The 17,072-nt window shown below is 38.4% G+C and overlaps 2 protein-coding genes across 2 annotated transcripts in view; one reads left to right on the top strand and one right to left on the bottom strand.

Annotated features, from left to right (window-relative positions):
* tmem39a (transmembrane protein 39A) overlaps positions 1-11,544 on the top strand; it is a 36,083-nt gene extending 24,539 nt beyond the window's left edge. The window contains exons 6-9 of the mRNA XM_053477488.1: positions 3,308-3,635; positions 3,734-3,921; positions 5,191-5,311; positions 10,522-11,544. Coding sequence (XP_053333463.1) covers positions 3,308-3,635; positions 3,734-3,921; positions 5,191-5,311; positions 10,522-10,761 — 877 coding nt within the window. The 3' untranslated portion in view covers positions 10,762-11,544. The remainder of the gene's footprint in view (positions 1-3,307; positions 3,636-3,733; positions 3,922-5,190; positions 5,312-10,521) is intronic.
* Positions 11,545-12,389: 845 nt separating this feature from the next.
* LOC128506884 (serine protease 23-like) lies at positions 12,390-16,868 on the bottom strand. Its single transcript, XM_053477495.1, has 2 exons — positions 16,674-16,868; positions 12,390-14,334 (listed from the first exon to the last, which is right to left on the bottom strand). Exon 2 carries the CDS (start codon positions 14,322-14,324, stop codon positions 13,209-13,211), a length of 1,116 nt encoding a protein of 371 aa, XP_053333470.1. The 5' UTR covers positions 14,325-14,334; positions 16,674-16,868; the 3' UTR covers positions 12,390-13,208.
* Between the last annotated feature and the right edge of the window lie 204 nt (positions 16,869-17,072).

The raw sequence follows: 17,072 nt of genomic DNA, 5'->3' as shown, positions 1-17,072 counted from the left end.
GCTCTCAGAACGGAACTTGTTTGTAAGTCGAGTTGCTTCAACAGAGAACAATTATTATTTGAGTCTGTGTTTGAATGCAAATGACATTCCTTCCCTTGTACTTTTTCACTAACTGTAGATGAGCTAATCAGAAAGACAGTAAGGAGAAAGTGAAGATGCTTGTCAGGCAGCAAGTGCTATGCGAAGACATGCTACAGCGTTGAGGTCATTAGCAGGATGTGGTACATTGGATACATTGTTAATAGAGACTTAGACTTCCCCTTATATTGTCATAAAGAACTTATTTAGCTCACTGTACACAACAGTTCCGATTGGACGAGAGGCATTCCACGAGTGGTGATAATAGACAGTAACAGCGCATCTAACTATATGTTTCAATCTGCATCACTAAAGTTCTATCAATGATAAATTACACTAACTGTTGGTCACCAGCATGACTTGTGCTCTCATGGCCAAGGTTGCATTACAGCCATGCTGATATTCAGTACAACAGCACTCCCTCTCATGTAATATTGCTTAAATAGCAATAGCATGCTGGACCTTCCACTTGCTGTGATGCAACTCTAGTTAATGCTCCCTAACATCATCAGATCGTGTTATGCATCGAATTATACCGACTATAGTCAGACCAGACACACTATAGTTCTGAAGTTTAGCGTTCTTGAACTGTTAATCTTATCATAGGGTCTTAGGGCTGCATCATTTTCAAGTTACTGATCTCAAGTCCTTTTTTTTTTTTTATTGTCATCCCATGTGTACACTATGGGGCCACATGTGAGACATATTAGGGGTAAAGTACAAACTGTTAAACAGGCCGCAAATGTGATAAGTGTAACACTGCTGTCTCAGCAGGTATTAAATGCACAGGATGGTACTGAGCTTTTTGAGGAAGGAAAAGACATGGGGGGGGGAATATGCACACACATACTGTGTGTGTGTGTGTGTGTATATATATATATATATATATATATATATATATATATATATATATATATATATAAGACGCATAACAGAAAAAATACAAAGTAGAATTTTTTTTTATGAAAATGGGTATATTGGTGGTTTTAAAAACAAATAGAAAAAAGATTAATACAACCCATAGCTGAAAGCTGGCACTTGAGTTGTGTTCTCAGCCCGGATCAGGACAATACATTTTAATTATTAATTATCAGTGTCTAAACCACATTTAAATATTATTAACTGTTTTATAAATAATAATGATGATGATAATGATTAGTGTAATAATAATAATAATAAAAAAAAAGAACAGCTTCTGTTAGCTAGCTTGTGTGGTTAAGAAATTTCTCCTTCTATGTTGTAATTGATTACCAAAATTCAGTCTTATTTGTCATTGGATAGAAACCTAGAACATGAAAGTGGGACTTAAATTGTGTTATTAAGCACACTTTCAAAGTGTACAAGTTGGGTGGGCGATATATAAAGAAATAAAATGTTCTTTTAACCATATCAGTTATTATTGCTAATTATCTATCATAATTCCACACCACTTCTGTGGTTGGCTGCTTGAGGAGTACGCGGTCTATGCTGAAGGCCATACTGAAATGAGACGGTCTGGTCTACAGAGCCAAACCGTCGTCGGTTAACATCGTGTTTTACGAAAATCTGTCTCTCATAGAGCGAGTGGCTGTAAATGCCCGTTTAAAAAATAAATAAATAAATAAAATCCATCAATGTTATTTTTATTTATATATTATACACTGCAGTGCCATACAAAAGTCCCGACTTCAGAAGGGTCGAATAGTTAAAACATTTAAGTAGATTTGAATTTACTGGAATTGGGGTAAAAACTGTCCAGCAACTTCGTGGAAGAAATGTGGTATAAAATAAAATTAAATAAATAAATATAATCATCAGTGGAGATCACTTTAACACTTGGGTAAAAATGCATGGTGTAAAAAAAAAAGAAAAAAGAAAAAAAGAATAAAAAAATGGCAGTAGATGTCACAGCTATGTATATTATGGTAAGTAAGAGCATTTCCACATGAGAACTCTCAGAATTGGGATTGAATAGCTGTGAGCCAGATGAAAACCACTTCTTAGTGAGTTTTATTAAAAAAAAAAAAAAACACTTAAATTTGTTAGGGAGAATAAAGATTGGACTTGAAATGGAAAAAGGCTCCGACTCTATTTCAATGTGATCTAGACTCAGCAACATTATGTGGCAATAAAAGGGAGTCGACTGACTACCTGAATGTACTGAATGACCAGGTTATCACATCTATGACGTTTTTTTCTTCACTAATGGAACAGCAGTGCGCTTGTGGCTCGTCACTCAGCCTAAAACTAATTTAAAGGAGCAATACGAAAGCTTGTCGACAAGATGGATGTCGACAGAGTATGTTGAAAAAGCTAGGCGATTAGGTTAAAAAAAATTCTTTTTAAAAGTTAATTAAAATTAATTCTACAGCTAGAGTGAAAGATGGCTACTGTGCATGAGCATTTCCCCGAAACACACACACACACACAAAAAAAACTGTCCCCAAACTGTTCCCACAAAGTAAGCATGAAATTGTCCAAAATGTCTGTCTACGCCAAACCATTAAGAGTTTCTTTCACTGGAATTAAAAGGCCGAATCCAATGATAGCAGTTACAACATGACTGTGTACCGGTGCACAAACCAACGTCCATACAGACATGGATAAGCGAGTTTGGACTTTATTGGAAGTGATTGTGACTAGCTTGGACCGTTGGAGGGATTTATTCATGTAAAATGATGCTTTTTTTCCTCTTTGTATTGGTTTAAACCTTTTAAACAGTATTCGAAATAAAAAAAATAAAACATATGCACTCGGTATTTATGTGGGAAATCCTCCTATCAACATACTTCTATTTAGTTTAATCCAAATTTGGAGTCATGCAACACATTTATCATTAAGACTCCACGAGACTAAATAAAAAAAAAATAAAATACAATAATTTATTGACTTACAAATGCCTGTCCAGTGCTGTATGTTCATGCACACAAAGAATAGGTGCCAATTTGATTTGTATTGTGATTATATAATTATGATGATTTCATAAAGCTCCTGACTATTTATTTTATATATATTTTTTGATTAGTAGTTTATAGTCACCTAGGGGATATTAGAGGAATAGCAATAGAGGACCTCTATTCTAGGATCTCTAATGCAAATACATTTAAATAAATAAAATCTTATTTTAAAGAACTGATTTTGGAGTCAGTGTGGCCATACATCAATTTCCACACAAAATACCTCATATATTATATAACTGAATGGATTCCCCGCCCTTTGCTAAAGTGTATCCCACATTTCTTCCCCGCAGGTTCGGTGTGTATGTACCACTGTGCTGCTTCCACCAAGAGGGCCGAGCTCAGCAAGCGCCGACAGACTGCTCGTTTACAGAACCGGACGGGACGGACAGCTCTCTACAACGACCCAAGGACTTCTTGGCGCTTGTACGCGAGAACCTGCGCGAGCAATTCTTCAGCCCCGCCCAGGTTCCCGCGCACACGTGCCCACCCTCCCCCGAGCTCATACGCAGTGAGGTAGAGGAGCTCAAGAGTGACTTTAACCGTCGCATCAAAGAGGTGCTCTTTAATTCGCTGTTCAGTGCCTACTACGTGGCCTTCTTACCGCTCTGCTTTGTCCAGGTGAGTGTGAGTCACGGAGTGAGACAGACAAAATTCAGCTCCGTTTATTCAATTGTGGAGTATAAATACATATTTTGTGTGTGTGTGTTTCTGTGCAGAAAACACAGTACTACGACATGCGCTGGTCATGTGAGCACTTAATCATGGTGTGGATCAACGCATTCGTAATGCTGATGAGTCAGTTGCTTCCTCCCAGCTACTGCGACCTGCTGCACCGCTCAGCCGCACATCTGGGCCGCTGGCAGCGACTCGAGCACGGCTCCTACAGCAACGCACCACAACACACGTGAGTGTGAATAAAACGCACTGATGCTGCTATTTGCAGGCTACCAAGTAACCAATGGTGACCTGACCTGTTGTATAATCTTGAAGATTTTTTATTTATTTACTATATACCACAGTTTCATTGCCTCGAATACTACATCAAAGCGGGACTTGTGATGACATTTCTTGTGCATGAAGATATAAAACCGATTGACGTTTACAGAAATAAGATTGAGATTCTTAGCCGCAGTAAAACATTTAAATGGTGCAAACTTTTCAAGGGTGGCCGTATGTCCACGAGTGACCAAATAAATATCGAGGAGCATACTAAAGCTGCTTCTGTGAGCATTCAGCAAGTGGATCACCTGATCCTTAAAAATCGACAGATAACTCGTCGCCAGCTTGCAGAAGAGACGCATCCGTCAGTGAGAACTGTACACACAATCGATCCAAAACATTAATTATACATTACAGGAACGCAGCAGGGAGTTACTGCCCAATCCGCCGTACAGTCCTGACCTCACCTCACAAGCCATTTCCACATTTTTGGGTTATTGAGGGAGTTCCTGGGAGGCCAGTGGTCTTGATGTGAAGCTGGCAGTCCAAACATGGCTCTGGCGTACTGAGAAAACTTTCTACCTTGATGTTATCCAAACACTAGTGAATCACTGGGATAAAGTGTAGCAGGGGATTATACAGGGTAATGCAGATAGAATAAACCGATTTCATAACTAATTGCTTCAGTTCTCAAGCATCGTTATGGAATAAGTCATATGAGTGACCATTTGAAAAAAAAAGTTTATCGTAAGTAGAATACTTGGGACTTGGCTGGAGTTTTATATTACTTTTACCTAATAAAATACTGCGTAATTTACATTTATATTTAGGCATTTGGCAGGCGCTCTTATCCAGAGCGACTTACATTTTTATCTCATTATACATCTGAGCAGTTGAGGGTTAAGGGCCTTGCTCAAGGGCCCAACAGTGGCAACTTGGTGGTTGTGGGGTTTGTACCTGGGATCTTCCGAACCGTAGTCCAATGCCTTAACCACTGAGCTACCACTGGCCCGTAATGAAATCAGTTCATTCTTTTTTTTTATTATCCGGTATAGAGTATTATACTCTGTTATTTTTCATAATTGTGTTAAATTGCACCAGCAGTTAGAACATTGTCTGCCTAGATTTTGTTCATCTAAAACAAATATGTTTAGTTATTTAATAAATCATGCATTTTTCCACACTTTTCATATTCTGCAGTAAAGCTGATGAATATATTTCTTTTCTTCATCAGGTGGTCAGAGAACACGATCTGGCCTCAGGGTGTGCTCGTGCGACACAGTCGCTGTCTGTACAAGGCTGTGGGGCCGTATAACGTGGCCTTGCCCTCTGACGTCTCGCACGCCAGATTTTATGTAAGTACCTTTTGGTTTTGTTTGTCAAGCTTGTATAATATTTTTAACAGATAGGAGCTAGTTATAGTCACTAGTTGCGAACTTTTATACTAACTGCATTTAAAAGAGCATTTATTTATTTTTTTGGGTAATTTAATATTCAAGATTTATTACATCGTGAAATATTTCAAGCTTTTGTTGTTGTTGTTGTTGAAGACAGTTCACAGCTCATGAAAATCCAATATCTCAAAATATTAGAATATTTCCTGAGATAAACCAAAAAGGATTCACAATACATAAATGTCCAACTGATATTAAATCATGTTTATTTACGCACACAATTCTTGGTCAGGTCTCCTTTAGGCGATCAGCCCTGTGGCACTGCTGAGGCGTTTTTGAAGCCCAGGTTGCTTTGATAGGTTAACAAACAAGTTAGTCGTAGTTTTCACTTTTAAAATTAAATAAAAAAAAACAAAATATTACTTTTTTTTTTTTTTTTGATGCAATGTGTAATTACACTCACCCTTTCATACATGGTGTCATTACACATGGACAGTCAGTTTTTTTAAAGCCTTAAAATTAATTGAAAGTATTAGTTTCTGTAGCTCTGTAGTCTTTTTGTTTTCACAGACTACTAACTTTGTACAGTATATAGTAATACATGCCTTACAGTTTTAAAATGTAGGTTTATTTTTAGTGTGTGTATTTTTTTTTATTTTTTTTTGTGAATAAATTTTTTCAGAAATTATATTTTAGACCTGAATGTTTGGGAATTGGAAGCTTAAAAAGTAAATAAATAAATTAAAAAAAACCATTATTAATGTTATTATGGGCAGTAATACTGTAATATTTAAAAAAGAGCCCTAGATTGCAAGTCTTCAATTAGTCAGTCATGTGGCAGCTACACAAGTGCGTCAGTTAATTGTCAGCAAAATTACGCGTCATCTTCTTGCTGACTTGAACTGTCACATGGCTCTTGGTGCCAGACTGGCTGGTATCGAAATTTCAGAAACTGCTGATCTCTTTTGGATTTTCCCACACAACATTCTCTACAATTCACACAGAATGGGTCAAAACAACACAGAGAACATTCCTCGAGTGCCAGTTTTGTGGGTGAAAACAACAACAGGTGATAGGAGAACGGCCAGAGTCGAGCTCGCAGGAAGGCTGTAGTCATTTAACTAGCAAACACAACTGCACAGATAAAGATGCTATTTTAGCTCATCCGCCTCAAGGTTGAAGTTTAAAATGAAGTTAAATGCAGTTTAAAACTGTGTAAATAAATAGAGTATGATTAATTTGATTAATCTTTGACGATTCACTGAATCAAAGGGTCAGTTTTTGATTCAGAATTAATTCAAATTTTAAATGATTCAGGTACACTTTCCACCGTTAAACAGTCCAAAATCAACAAATACCTTTAAAATATACATACCACATTATTTGCACAAAATACGGACCTCTGCAAAGTACTTGCAAAATGGTCTGGTTTTGCAAGATTACCACTTACTTGAGTTTATGGCCATTGAATTAGTTACAATACCGCCACCTACTGGACAAGAGTGTTGAGTGGAAGATCAGCAAGAATAAAAGACATTTTAGTCGTCATTTTGAATTACTTTAAAGCCTGTAAGAAATGGTTAAGACAAATGATACAACTTTGATTAGAATTTCCTACAGAGTCCTACAGATCATTTTCTTTTGATTGTGTAAAGCTGCTTTGAGACAATGACAATTGTTAAAAACGCTATACAAATGAAATTGAATTGAATTTCGATTGGATTCAAAGTGAGTCATCATCTGATTCACAGCTCTCATGTTTCAGACACCCTGTATTTTATTTTTCACACCATTCACTTTAAACTCCTGGGCCTGTATTCAAACAGCTTCTTAAGCCTCAAAGTTGCTCCTAGTAATGAAATTCTAAGAAAATTCTTAAAAAAAATTTTTAAGAGGAGGACTTTTAGGAGGCTTAAGAGTTTTTATAGCGGAGGCAAAAGTGGCGGAAAGAAGAAATATTGTACAAACACTAAAGCTAAAAGTAAACACTGCTGTTCTGTCCAATTTGTTTTTTTTGTTGTTTTACTTCCTTCCATCTCTCTTGTACCTCATTTCCACTACACTGGTGCTGGTGCCACCACCGAGAACCGGCCCACATTTACACTAGACAGGAGCTCAGCGGGAGCTGCATGATAATACGTCACAGGCCACGCCCACTAAACAGAAATTACCATGGCCGAAGTGAGTTCACTGGTTCTTCTCCAAACTAGTATGAAAAAGTATTTCAGTATCCAAAAGCAGTTTATTCGACGTTTTATAACCGCTGAAAGTCTTTCTCCAGTTTTTTTAGCTTATACACTGTTTTGGTCGGTTGTTCGTGTGAAGCCTGCGACTATTAGTTCTTCTCTTATTTCCTCATACACTTTTTTTTTTTCTTAAAGCACTTTCCAATTTCTGCTGAATCTCGGCGAATGTCCAAAATGCTGAAAAAACGGTTTTGTTTCGTCCGCGCTCCACATTAACGGACTTTGGGTCTCCGCCATTTTTCTTTTAACGCTCCCTACAACTCCGCCCGCCGCTCGTGAAGTCACGGGTTCTCGCAACTAGACCATCAGAGTTTAGGGGCCGGTTCGGTGTTTATTTTTGGGCACTGGCACCAATTTTTTTTCTGTGGAAAAGCGCGGCACTGGTTCCAAAATTGGGAACCGGCACGGGAACCAGAGCAGTGGAAAAGGGGTATTGGATTGTTGGCTACATACCATCCAAAAGTGCAACTTAAACAGACTATCCTACAATTATGTAACTTGGTAAAAGCTAAGCCATTTTGCTCTCATCAATCTAAAATAGATTAACAAGTAATAAAATCAGTATGGCAAATAACTGTAAGAACTTTAAATATAGTACAGTGGAACCTTGGATTACGAGCATAATTCGTTATGGAAGCAGGCTTATATTCCAAAACAATCAAAGCAAATTTTCCCATAAGAAATAATAGAACCTCAAATTATTCAGGGGACTCTTACTTTTAGCCCCTCCTGTTTCCCCCTTCTCATCTTACACAGTAAACCTTTTCGTCTTTTATTTGAATTTCACATTAACACACACACATTAACAAAAAAGACCGGTTTGTCTATAAAATTTGCAAGGAACATCGCTAATGACACTCGTGTGAGCGCATACTAATGGAATCACTGCTGTAAAGTAAAACAAACAAACAAATGAACCCGGGGTCTGTTCCTCGTACGTCGCTAACTCAGTTAGCTGGATTTGATTGTTGTGGATTTGTCCTGATCTTGGATTGTTCCGTTCTTCGATGCGCTTCTCGCATTTGCTGTCATAGCAACATATCCGTAAGCTTGAACCTGCCCAGTAGCAGGTTTATTTCATGTAAACAGGATTTAGCCTGCGCTCCTGGCGGATTATGATTGGTTGAAATGGCGAGGTCACATCTGATTGGTTAAAAAGCACGACTGACGCGGACTGACTCACGTGGGAAAAGTAAAGTATCTTGCATATATATACACATAATCGCTATCAAATATTATATTAGAACATAAATTCATAGGTTTATTATCAAATATGATATTACTATTATAATGAACCCTAGGGACGAGACAGTCTTGCATAATGTTTTTTGTGAGATTTATTTTTCAGGGGTTTGTCATGAATATGCAAATAAATATTTATATATAATAAAAATAAATATTTTTTATAATAAAAAACTTGGACGAAACTAATTTTATTAAACAATATAAAGGTATACTTTTTCATATACAACATATTTATTTTCATATTGCTTATTTTACTTAGTTGTCTCTTGTAAATTGTAATTTGTAAACCATTAACCTATAAATTTATGTTCTAATATAATATTTGATAGTGATTATTGGGTGAGGGCAATCTATGTCAGGGTGGCATTTCAGCGCATTAAAAAAATTTTGCCGCTCTTTTTCCATTTCGTCAACCAATCAAAGGGGTTGTGATCAGAGTTTCTACTGTCGATGCATATCGCCTTTTAAACCAACGCACGAACGCGCAATAATCTTAGACAACTCAATCCAGCTATACTATTCATCAACAACATGTGTGCTCGAAGAACCAACTTAGCCAGATCGAAATTAGCACGATGATCTCATCTCGGATGTGTCAAGCGACGTATGAAGAACGGACCACTGCACTTTACCTTTAAAAAGGATCGCGACAGTGCAGTGTTTCTGTGTAGAGCAGAGACTGTGTGAGTGAGAAGCCGAGAGGGGGTGTAAAGGCGTGTGTGTGTGTGTGTGTGTGTGTGTGTGAAGGGGCACTACACACGCGCACACATAATGACAGGCTGATACAAAGCGTGTAAATGGATCTTTACCCTCTCTAATGAGACTTTCTTTTGCTTTACACGCGCGCCACATGTGTTATAAGAAACGGTACAAGCGCGCTGTACACACTGTATTTCCTTTCCGATATTTATCCAGAAACTTTGCATAAAGTAGCCTGTATTCATGATTATACAATTGCTTTATATTCAAACATTGATTGTACTGTATGTTCTATTATTATATACTGTATTCTATTTTCACAATGCGTACATTTTAAGACCTTTACAGATTTTTTTTTTTTTTTATCAACCAATCACAGTCCTTGAATTGCTGCGTCATCCCTAGCAACGAGGTCAACCACACCTCCTCACTAAGATAAAGGTTTTTGTACTTTCCTTACTCAGAGTTGCTCTGAGAAGTTTCATAAATCACTTTTAGTCTAGGACTTCCAGCTAAGAATTTTTAAGCTAAGTACAATAAGCTTCTCTTTACAAGAATCATTAGAAGCTTTCTGAATACGGGCCTGTCCTGAAGCTCTTATCCTGTACCTGCATCATTGCAACATGTTGATGCAACAGGATTGGATAATTGCATAAACAACCAGGTGTTTATGTAGTAACAAATGTTGTTTTCGTTGAAATGGCCTAGTTATATTCATTCTTAAAGGAACAGCAGTGAACAGAGAACAGCAGTGCTGAGTAACAATGCTGGGCGAGCGGCTCCTCTTATATGAGGTCACATAAGGGAGTAAATCTACTTGGTTTAAGCCCTGGTCAATACAAAAAAAAAAAAAAAAAAGGACACAAAGCACAAACGACATCTCTCTGACTAAATGACTTAAATGTAAATTCTGCATGACAGTTCACCCTTTGAGCCATGAGCATAACACTAATGTCATAATATCTCTTCATTCCTCCTCAGTTCCTGTTTCATAAGCCATTGAGGATCCTGAACCTTCTGATCGGGATCGAGTCGAGCGTGGTGCTCTACCAGCTGTACTCGCTGCTGCGCTCCGAGCGCTGGAATCACACGCTCTCGCTGGGCCTCATCCTCTTCTGCAACTACTACGTGCTGTTCAAGCTGCTGCGAGACCGCATCGTGCTGGGCAAAGCCTACTCGTATCCCCTGAACAGCAACAGCGTGGGGCTCAAGTCCCAGTGATGCTCGCTGGAAGCTGGTTTAGGGTGTTTTATCCGATGACTGTGAACTCCAGCTGGTATTTCTTTTGATACGGTTCTATTTTCCTGCAACGTTTCTATCTATTTAAGAAAATATTTTATTTTGTATACTGTTACATGAATGATGAACGCAGGGCATTACGTTTGCACGACGTGATGTCATTTCTTCCCTTATGTACAAGTTTTGGAAAAAATAAACAATAAACAGTGGCAAAAGAAGCAGACGGGAGAAGCGCCCATGATTTTTAGCACGTCTCTTACACTATGTCCAAATTTCGCCAAAGATGCTCTTAAACTAAGAAATTTTTAAAAAAGAGAAAGAAAAAAAAACAGTCAGCCAGGCAAGAACGGATGGTCCATCTATCCACTCTAAATGGATGTCTGGGGAAAGTGGATAAATTTCAATCTTGTATAACGAATGCTGTATTTCTCTTCATTGCATTACTGTGTTTTTATGATTATTATCTGTTAATAGCTTGATATTGGTGCATACTTTTCTTCCAGACACTTTTGTTTCCTGTCGCAACAGCGTTTTAAAGCTTAATAGATGCCACTTTTTTTTTTGCCCCCTGTTTATTTATGTTCATCCTTGTGCCAAATCCCAGGATGCTATGGGAGCCTACCTTTGCCATCATGGCTAACGGCTACGGCTTCATAGATGCTGGGTCTGGGCCGTAGTCTGTATCAACTTGCAGTATTTGAAACAATGCAGCATTATTTCAAAATGCCATGGCATCCAGAATAAAACAAGAAAACTTCTCCCATTTTTTCACAGTGTGTCCGTGTCTTGTTTTTGTATCATTGATTAATGCACAAATGAAATCTTTTTCTTAAGGGTTTCTACCAGACATTGCATCTTAGATTTAATTCACGTGTACAATCAATACAGGATTTACTTTAATATAATTATTTCTTTTTTTAATCGGCTAATGATCACTTTTTTTTTCTAACCAAAAAAAATGCATAATATATGTGTATAATTGTCGAGCTACACATGTCGTTCCCGAGCTGCCAGTGATCCAGACTCCCTCTGCCCTCCGGACCTGTCTGACCCATCCTGGTGCCCCGCTTCTGGTTGGAGATCTCGTCACATGGATGCCCCGTGTGTCTCTTTGGGATGCATCGGGTGTCTGGGGACGGTTTCACTCTACCATGAAGACGGATCTGGCCTCGACTGGTGTTGACAGCTGAGGATTTGACTTGGCTGCTGTTGCTCAATAGTTCAGGACTGGAATTTCCTGAGTCTCCAATAACTACCTGGACTCCATATAACCATCAATTAACATCAACTGAACTGCCTGCCAACTAACACACCGTATGAATGCAGATCGATTCCTGCTTTCTGTTTCACCCAGATGAGGATGGGTTCCCTGTTGAGTCTGGTTTCTCTCAAAGTTTCTTCCTATTACCATCTCAGGGAGTTTTTCCTTGCCACTGTCGCCCTCGGCTTGCTCACCAGGGACTATCTGACCATTTTGATTCATACACATTCACATTCCAAACAAACTTAAATAATTCTTTTGATTGTGTAAAGCTGCTTTGCGACAATGACAATTGTTAAAAGCGCTATACAAATAAAATTGAATAATAAAATATGCATATGCACAAATGTATTGAATGTAAAATATTTATATTTTTTGGCCCCATGATGCAGCGATGTTTCAGAATGATCTATATATTTTTAAAAGCATTTAATAAACATTTGCATAGTACAGAGTAAATTATCATACAAAGCTGTTATTGACTAATGAATCAGTTACTTAGACAAACTCAAAGTGCTTTAGGTGCTGACATTGGTGTATAACTTTTAACATGTATAACATCTAAATCATACTTACAAAAGCTTATTAATTAATTAATAAAAAAAAAAAAAGATGATTAGTTTAAGGAGGCACCATCCACCAACATAGTTTTGAACTGTGGGTCCTAGGGGTCGCTAACAGAATAGAAACCACATGCCACTGAAAATATAGTTTATACAGTAGATCAAAGATCATTTGCATGCTTGACTTGGCTACTTAAAAAAGCACCTTTGGTTAAACTGGGCTACATTCTTCACAAAAAAAAAAAAAAGGCTTAAAGCCTACAGTGCTTTGTATTTAAGAATTCCCCAGTCACTAAAAAAAAACATCTTTGGTGATGTCATTTTTTGATTAATATTAAAGATCAATCTTAAACTGAAGCTATACACTATTGCAAAGACCAACTTGGGAAGACTGTGCAAAACTATTTGGTTACATGACTGTAAGGTAAGTTTCTAGAAATTATTGTAGTTTGAGTATTTATACGGTAGACTGTGAATGTGTGTTAAGATTGTTCAGTGTTTACATGCCAGTGTTTTGTGTATTCCTGGGTGTTTAACCTCTGTTTCGATGAATCTAAAGGATGCGCAGAAGTTTAGGGATACTGCTGAAGCTTCTCTGTTAATGTTCAGCCGTCTCTGCACTCCATGTAATTCCCTTTGATCCAGTAGCAGATCTGGGCGTATTTAAGAGGAGTGATGCGCACTGCTACGTTAAACTCCTGGGGATCGCCGTTGAGGTCCACCCATTGGTGTCCCGAAAAGATCCCGATCACTTTTCTTTCCCAGCGGCGGTGCGTACGATTCCACAACCGGGCATAAACGCCGGAGCCGCTAGCGCCAGGCTGAGCATCGCAATGCTGATACAGAAGGTCGTAGGTTTCATCGCCGGCCTTGCAGAAGCGGTAGACCAGCTGACCTGGACGATCGTTGTCAAAGCCGGAGAACTGCACTCGCTTACCAGGGAGTTGCTGTGCAGAAGGACTCACTCCCAGCTTCATGTGTTTGCGCTTGTGAGTTTTCTTGAGTTCCAACAGGGCGTAATCATAGTCCATGCCGATGTCATTAGCGTTGCCCTTTATCCAGCCCTTGGGCACATGCGTGCGCTTGACTCTGATCCATTGGAACTTCATCTTGTTGTTGGTGCTGTTGTTGAACGGTGAGTCCTTCGGCTTGGACTTCAGAAAGCCGACACGCAACCTCTGAGCACCTTTTACATAATTCTTTCCATCATGGACGCAATGGGCTGCCGTGAGAACGTGCTGGTTACCCACTAGCGTACCCGAGCACCCGGTGGACAGCTTCACGGCAGTCGAAAAAGGGTAGTTCTGCAGGAAGTCCTGGCCCACAATGCTGAAGCGACTGTCGTGACCGAAGATCTGGCGCTTGGCTCTGGAGCGTCCCTGCTCGGCCGCAGGGTTCTTCATGATGTTTGGGTTAAAACCGTAGATTCCCACCATCGTCTCGGTCAGCTGGCCATTTGAGTGCAGAGTCTCGTAGGACAGGAAGTGTCGCAGGTCCCAGTAGCTGGGTGTTGGAGCTTTCTTGTGACACTCGGGACCACAGGAAGAGGTCACTTGCAGATGAGCTGGACCGGCGAAATGAGGGGGGGGACGTTCCTCAATCTGTTGAGGAACGACTACAGGCACACGCTGCATAGGCCACTGGGGCTTTTGATGGGAGCTTGACTGAACATGTAGTAACGGAAACAGAAGGAACAGGAGAGGATGGAGCACAGATGCCATACTGGTAGAACTGGTCAAAAAGAAACAAATTGGGAATAAGAAATAGACCTTTTGTTCAGGAAGACACACAAGATTCCCAAATTACTATCATTTTTCTGTTTTCATTTCTCTCATCATTTCAGATAAAACAAATATAAAAGACATTCTTTGGCATCCCTGTCTGCATTCAGGGGAACTGAAGCTTGCTGTAGCTCAGAGCATGCCTTTTTTTCCTCTGTTTTGGTTCGAATGCTATTTTTGTATTTATTTTTTCCTTTCCAGAATGTGTGGAGAACTCTGTTTGAGGTTGGATGTTGAGACTTAAAAAATATGGAACTGTCCAAGCGCTGTTATTTTTAACTACCGGCCTTGGTGTAATATAGGAGATCAGCTATTCACTTGGAATATTGAGCTGTGATAGAATTTAATAACCGAGTATCAATTTATTTAATGCAGAGGAAAAGGAAATGGCTTGTATTCATTTGAATTAATTTTATTATTATTACTTGAGACTCATATGGTTTTATATATATATATATGTCTTGTAGTTTTTTTGTTTTTAGCATTGCACTAGTAACTTTTGGTCAGCTCTCACATTATCCTGTGTCTAATGACTACTGTAAGATATGTAAGATGTACAGTGTGCAATCACATCTACAAATCTGCCGCTGGATGTCAGGAATTTCCTTTGGATGTATCCATCTATCTATCTGTCTGTCTGTCTGTCTGTCTGTCTATCTGTTTGTCTGTCTCAATAAATGTTTTAATGTTATAGGCTTGAATTTGTCAGGTATCATTTACACTAGCCTGAGGGCTTAATCTTTCTGAGCAGTTACCATAATTAAAAATAGACAGAAATAACCATAATATAACTAATATATGGCATAAAAGATGCATTTTTGTTTTTGGATCAAGGCTAGAACATGTGGACAAATTGTTATACTAAAATTATTGTTATAGCTTTTATGGATCATCAGACGTTGTTATGCTTATAAGCTATAACATTAAAACATGGACTTATTGGTTGAAATACTTTTGCATTCACCTACAGTAATGAGCAAAAACAAAACTCAGGAATCCCCACCCAAACTTAGATCTGACCTGAGGAAGGCAGTGCAAGACATCTGGAAAATATATACCAAGCAAAAGGGGCAAATGTTGACGGGACAGCAGTTCGCCTGGGCATACAAGTTCTAAGAGAATATTTATATCACGTTAGGAAACAGAGATTTCAACTCCCTTTCCTCATTTTAAATATTTCACTGTTGTTTATATTTTGACACAATTTAAAACCTAACACACTTTATGTCTTTGTCGTGCAAAGACAAATATCATGAAAATAACATCACACCCTGCTTTTCACTGTTCTAACCTTAAATATTCTCCTATACTGTTAACAGAGAGTTATGGAATATATTTACAGTGCTGGCCAAACGTATTGGTACGAAAGGTAAATTTTAATATTTTAATGACATTCTTAAATTTTTAAAACAGTGCTGATTAAAATAACAATATGTTACTTTTATGCAATAAAATTGCAATATAACATTCAATCATTACTATGGAGTCCTTTATTTTGCAAAACCTGCTGAATCCGGCTGGGCATAGAGTCAAAAATATGTCTCACTCCCTCAATCCATGCCTGCTTGATCGCTTCCTGAAAATCATGTACCCGTTTTCCTTAGTGTCTAACAGTTTTCTATTACGTTTAGGTCTGGAGATGACCCTGGACATGGCTCCAGAAGCTACATATCAGTCACACATAGCCTGGTTTTCACCAGTTTTTCAGCAAGATAGGCTCGAAGTAAGGAGTGAAGTCACTTGAGACCTATAATGCATGGTATATGTGGTCTTAATACTTTTGGCCACCAATGTACACATATGTACAAATATTATGCAATATTTAAGTTTTTCATGAACGATATACAAGTTTCAATATAAAGTTTTTAATAATAAATAAAATATGATATATTTAAGTCAGATTATCTTGTTATTTAAGATATAAATCAGCTGTAGTATTAGGAAGTATAGTGCAAAATATTATTCAAGAAACAATTCAGACATCCTGCACATTAAACCTATATCATACTATACTATACTATACTATACTATACTACACTACACTATACTATACTATTCTCTCATCAGGTTCTGCCACCTTTTAGTTGTTGCCCTTGCCCACCTTTGCCACCCAATTTCTACCAAACTGAACAGAACACTATTGACTACCCCATCAAGGGTAAAACAAACAAACAAAAAAGCCAAACAGAAAATGCATAACACCCAATGCTGATTATATAGAAAACACACATCATGCACAGATAAACTAATAAAACTTTAGGACAGAAGAAGTTTAATCACAGTAATCACCTGTAGCTGAGAGTCAGGTGCTAATGAGACAATCCACAGAACTAAAGAGATGAGGAAATATGGAAAGATGCAAAAACAAGTTGGTGTTTCTCCTTCACTTCTTCCTCGGATCTCATCATCATCTCGGTAAAAAACCCCATTGAGTTGTCCTGCAGGGCGCGCGCAGCGAGAGGATCCGAGTCCATGTGAGGCAAGCGCGAGACACAGCCAGGCTGCACTTCAGCACCACGTGACCGCGTGCACGAGCGCGCGCGCGCTCAAATAACCGCCCAGCCGGGCAAATCCCCCCCGAACTCATCAACCGTTAACGGTTTATTCCAGAATTTACTACAGATTATTCTAATACAGATATTATTATTATTATTATTATTATTATTATTATTGTTTCAGGTTAAAACC

The sequence above is a fragment of the Clarias gariepinus genome, chromosome 18 (assembly GCF_024256425.1).
Source record: "Clarias gariepinus isolate MV-2021 ecotype Netherlands chromosome 18, CGAR_prim_01v2, whole genome shotgun sequence".
Taxonomy (NCBI): domain Eukaryota; kingdom Metazoa; phylum Chordata; class Actinopteri; order Siluriformes; family Clariidae; genus Clarias; species Clarias gariepinus.
This window is presented reverse-complemented; position numbering and strand designations above follow the sequence as displayed.

Excerpts from the sequence above, each read along its gene's own strand:
- LOC128506884 (XM_053477495.1), bottom strand. The coding sequence starts at position 14,324 with ATGGCATCTGTGCTCCATCCTCTCCTGTTCCTTCTGTTTCCGTTACTA.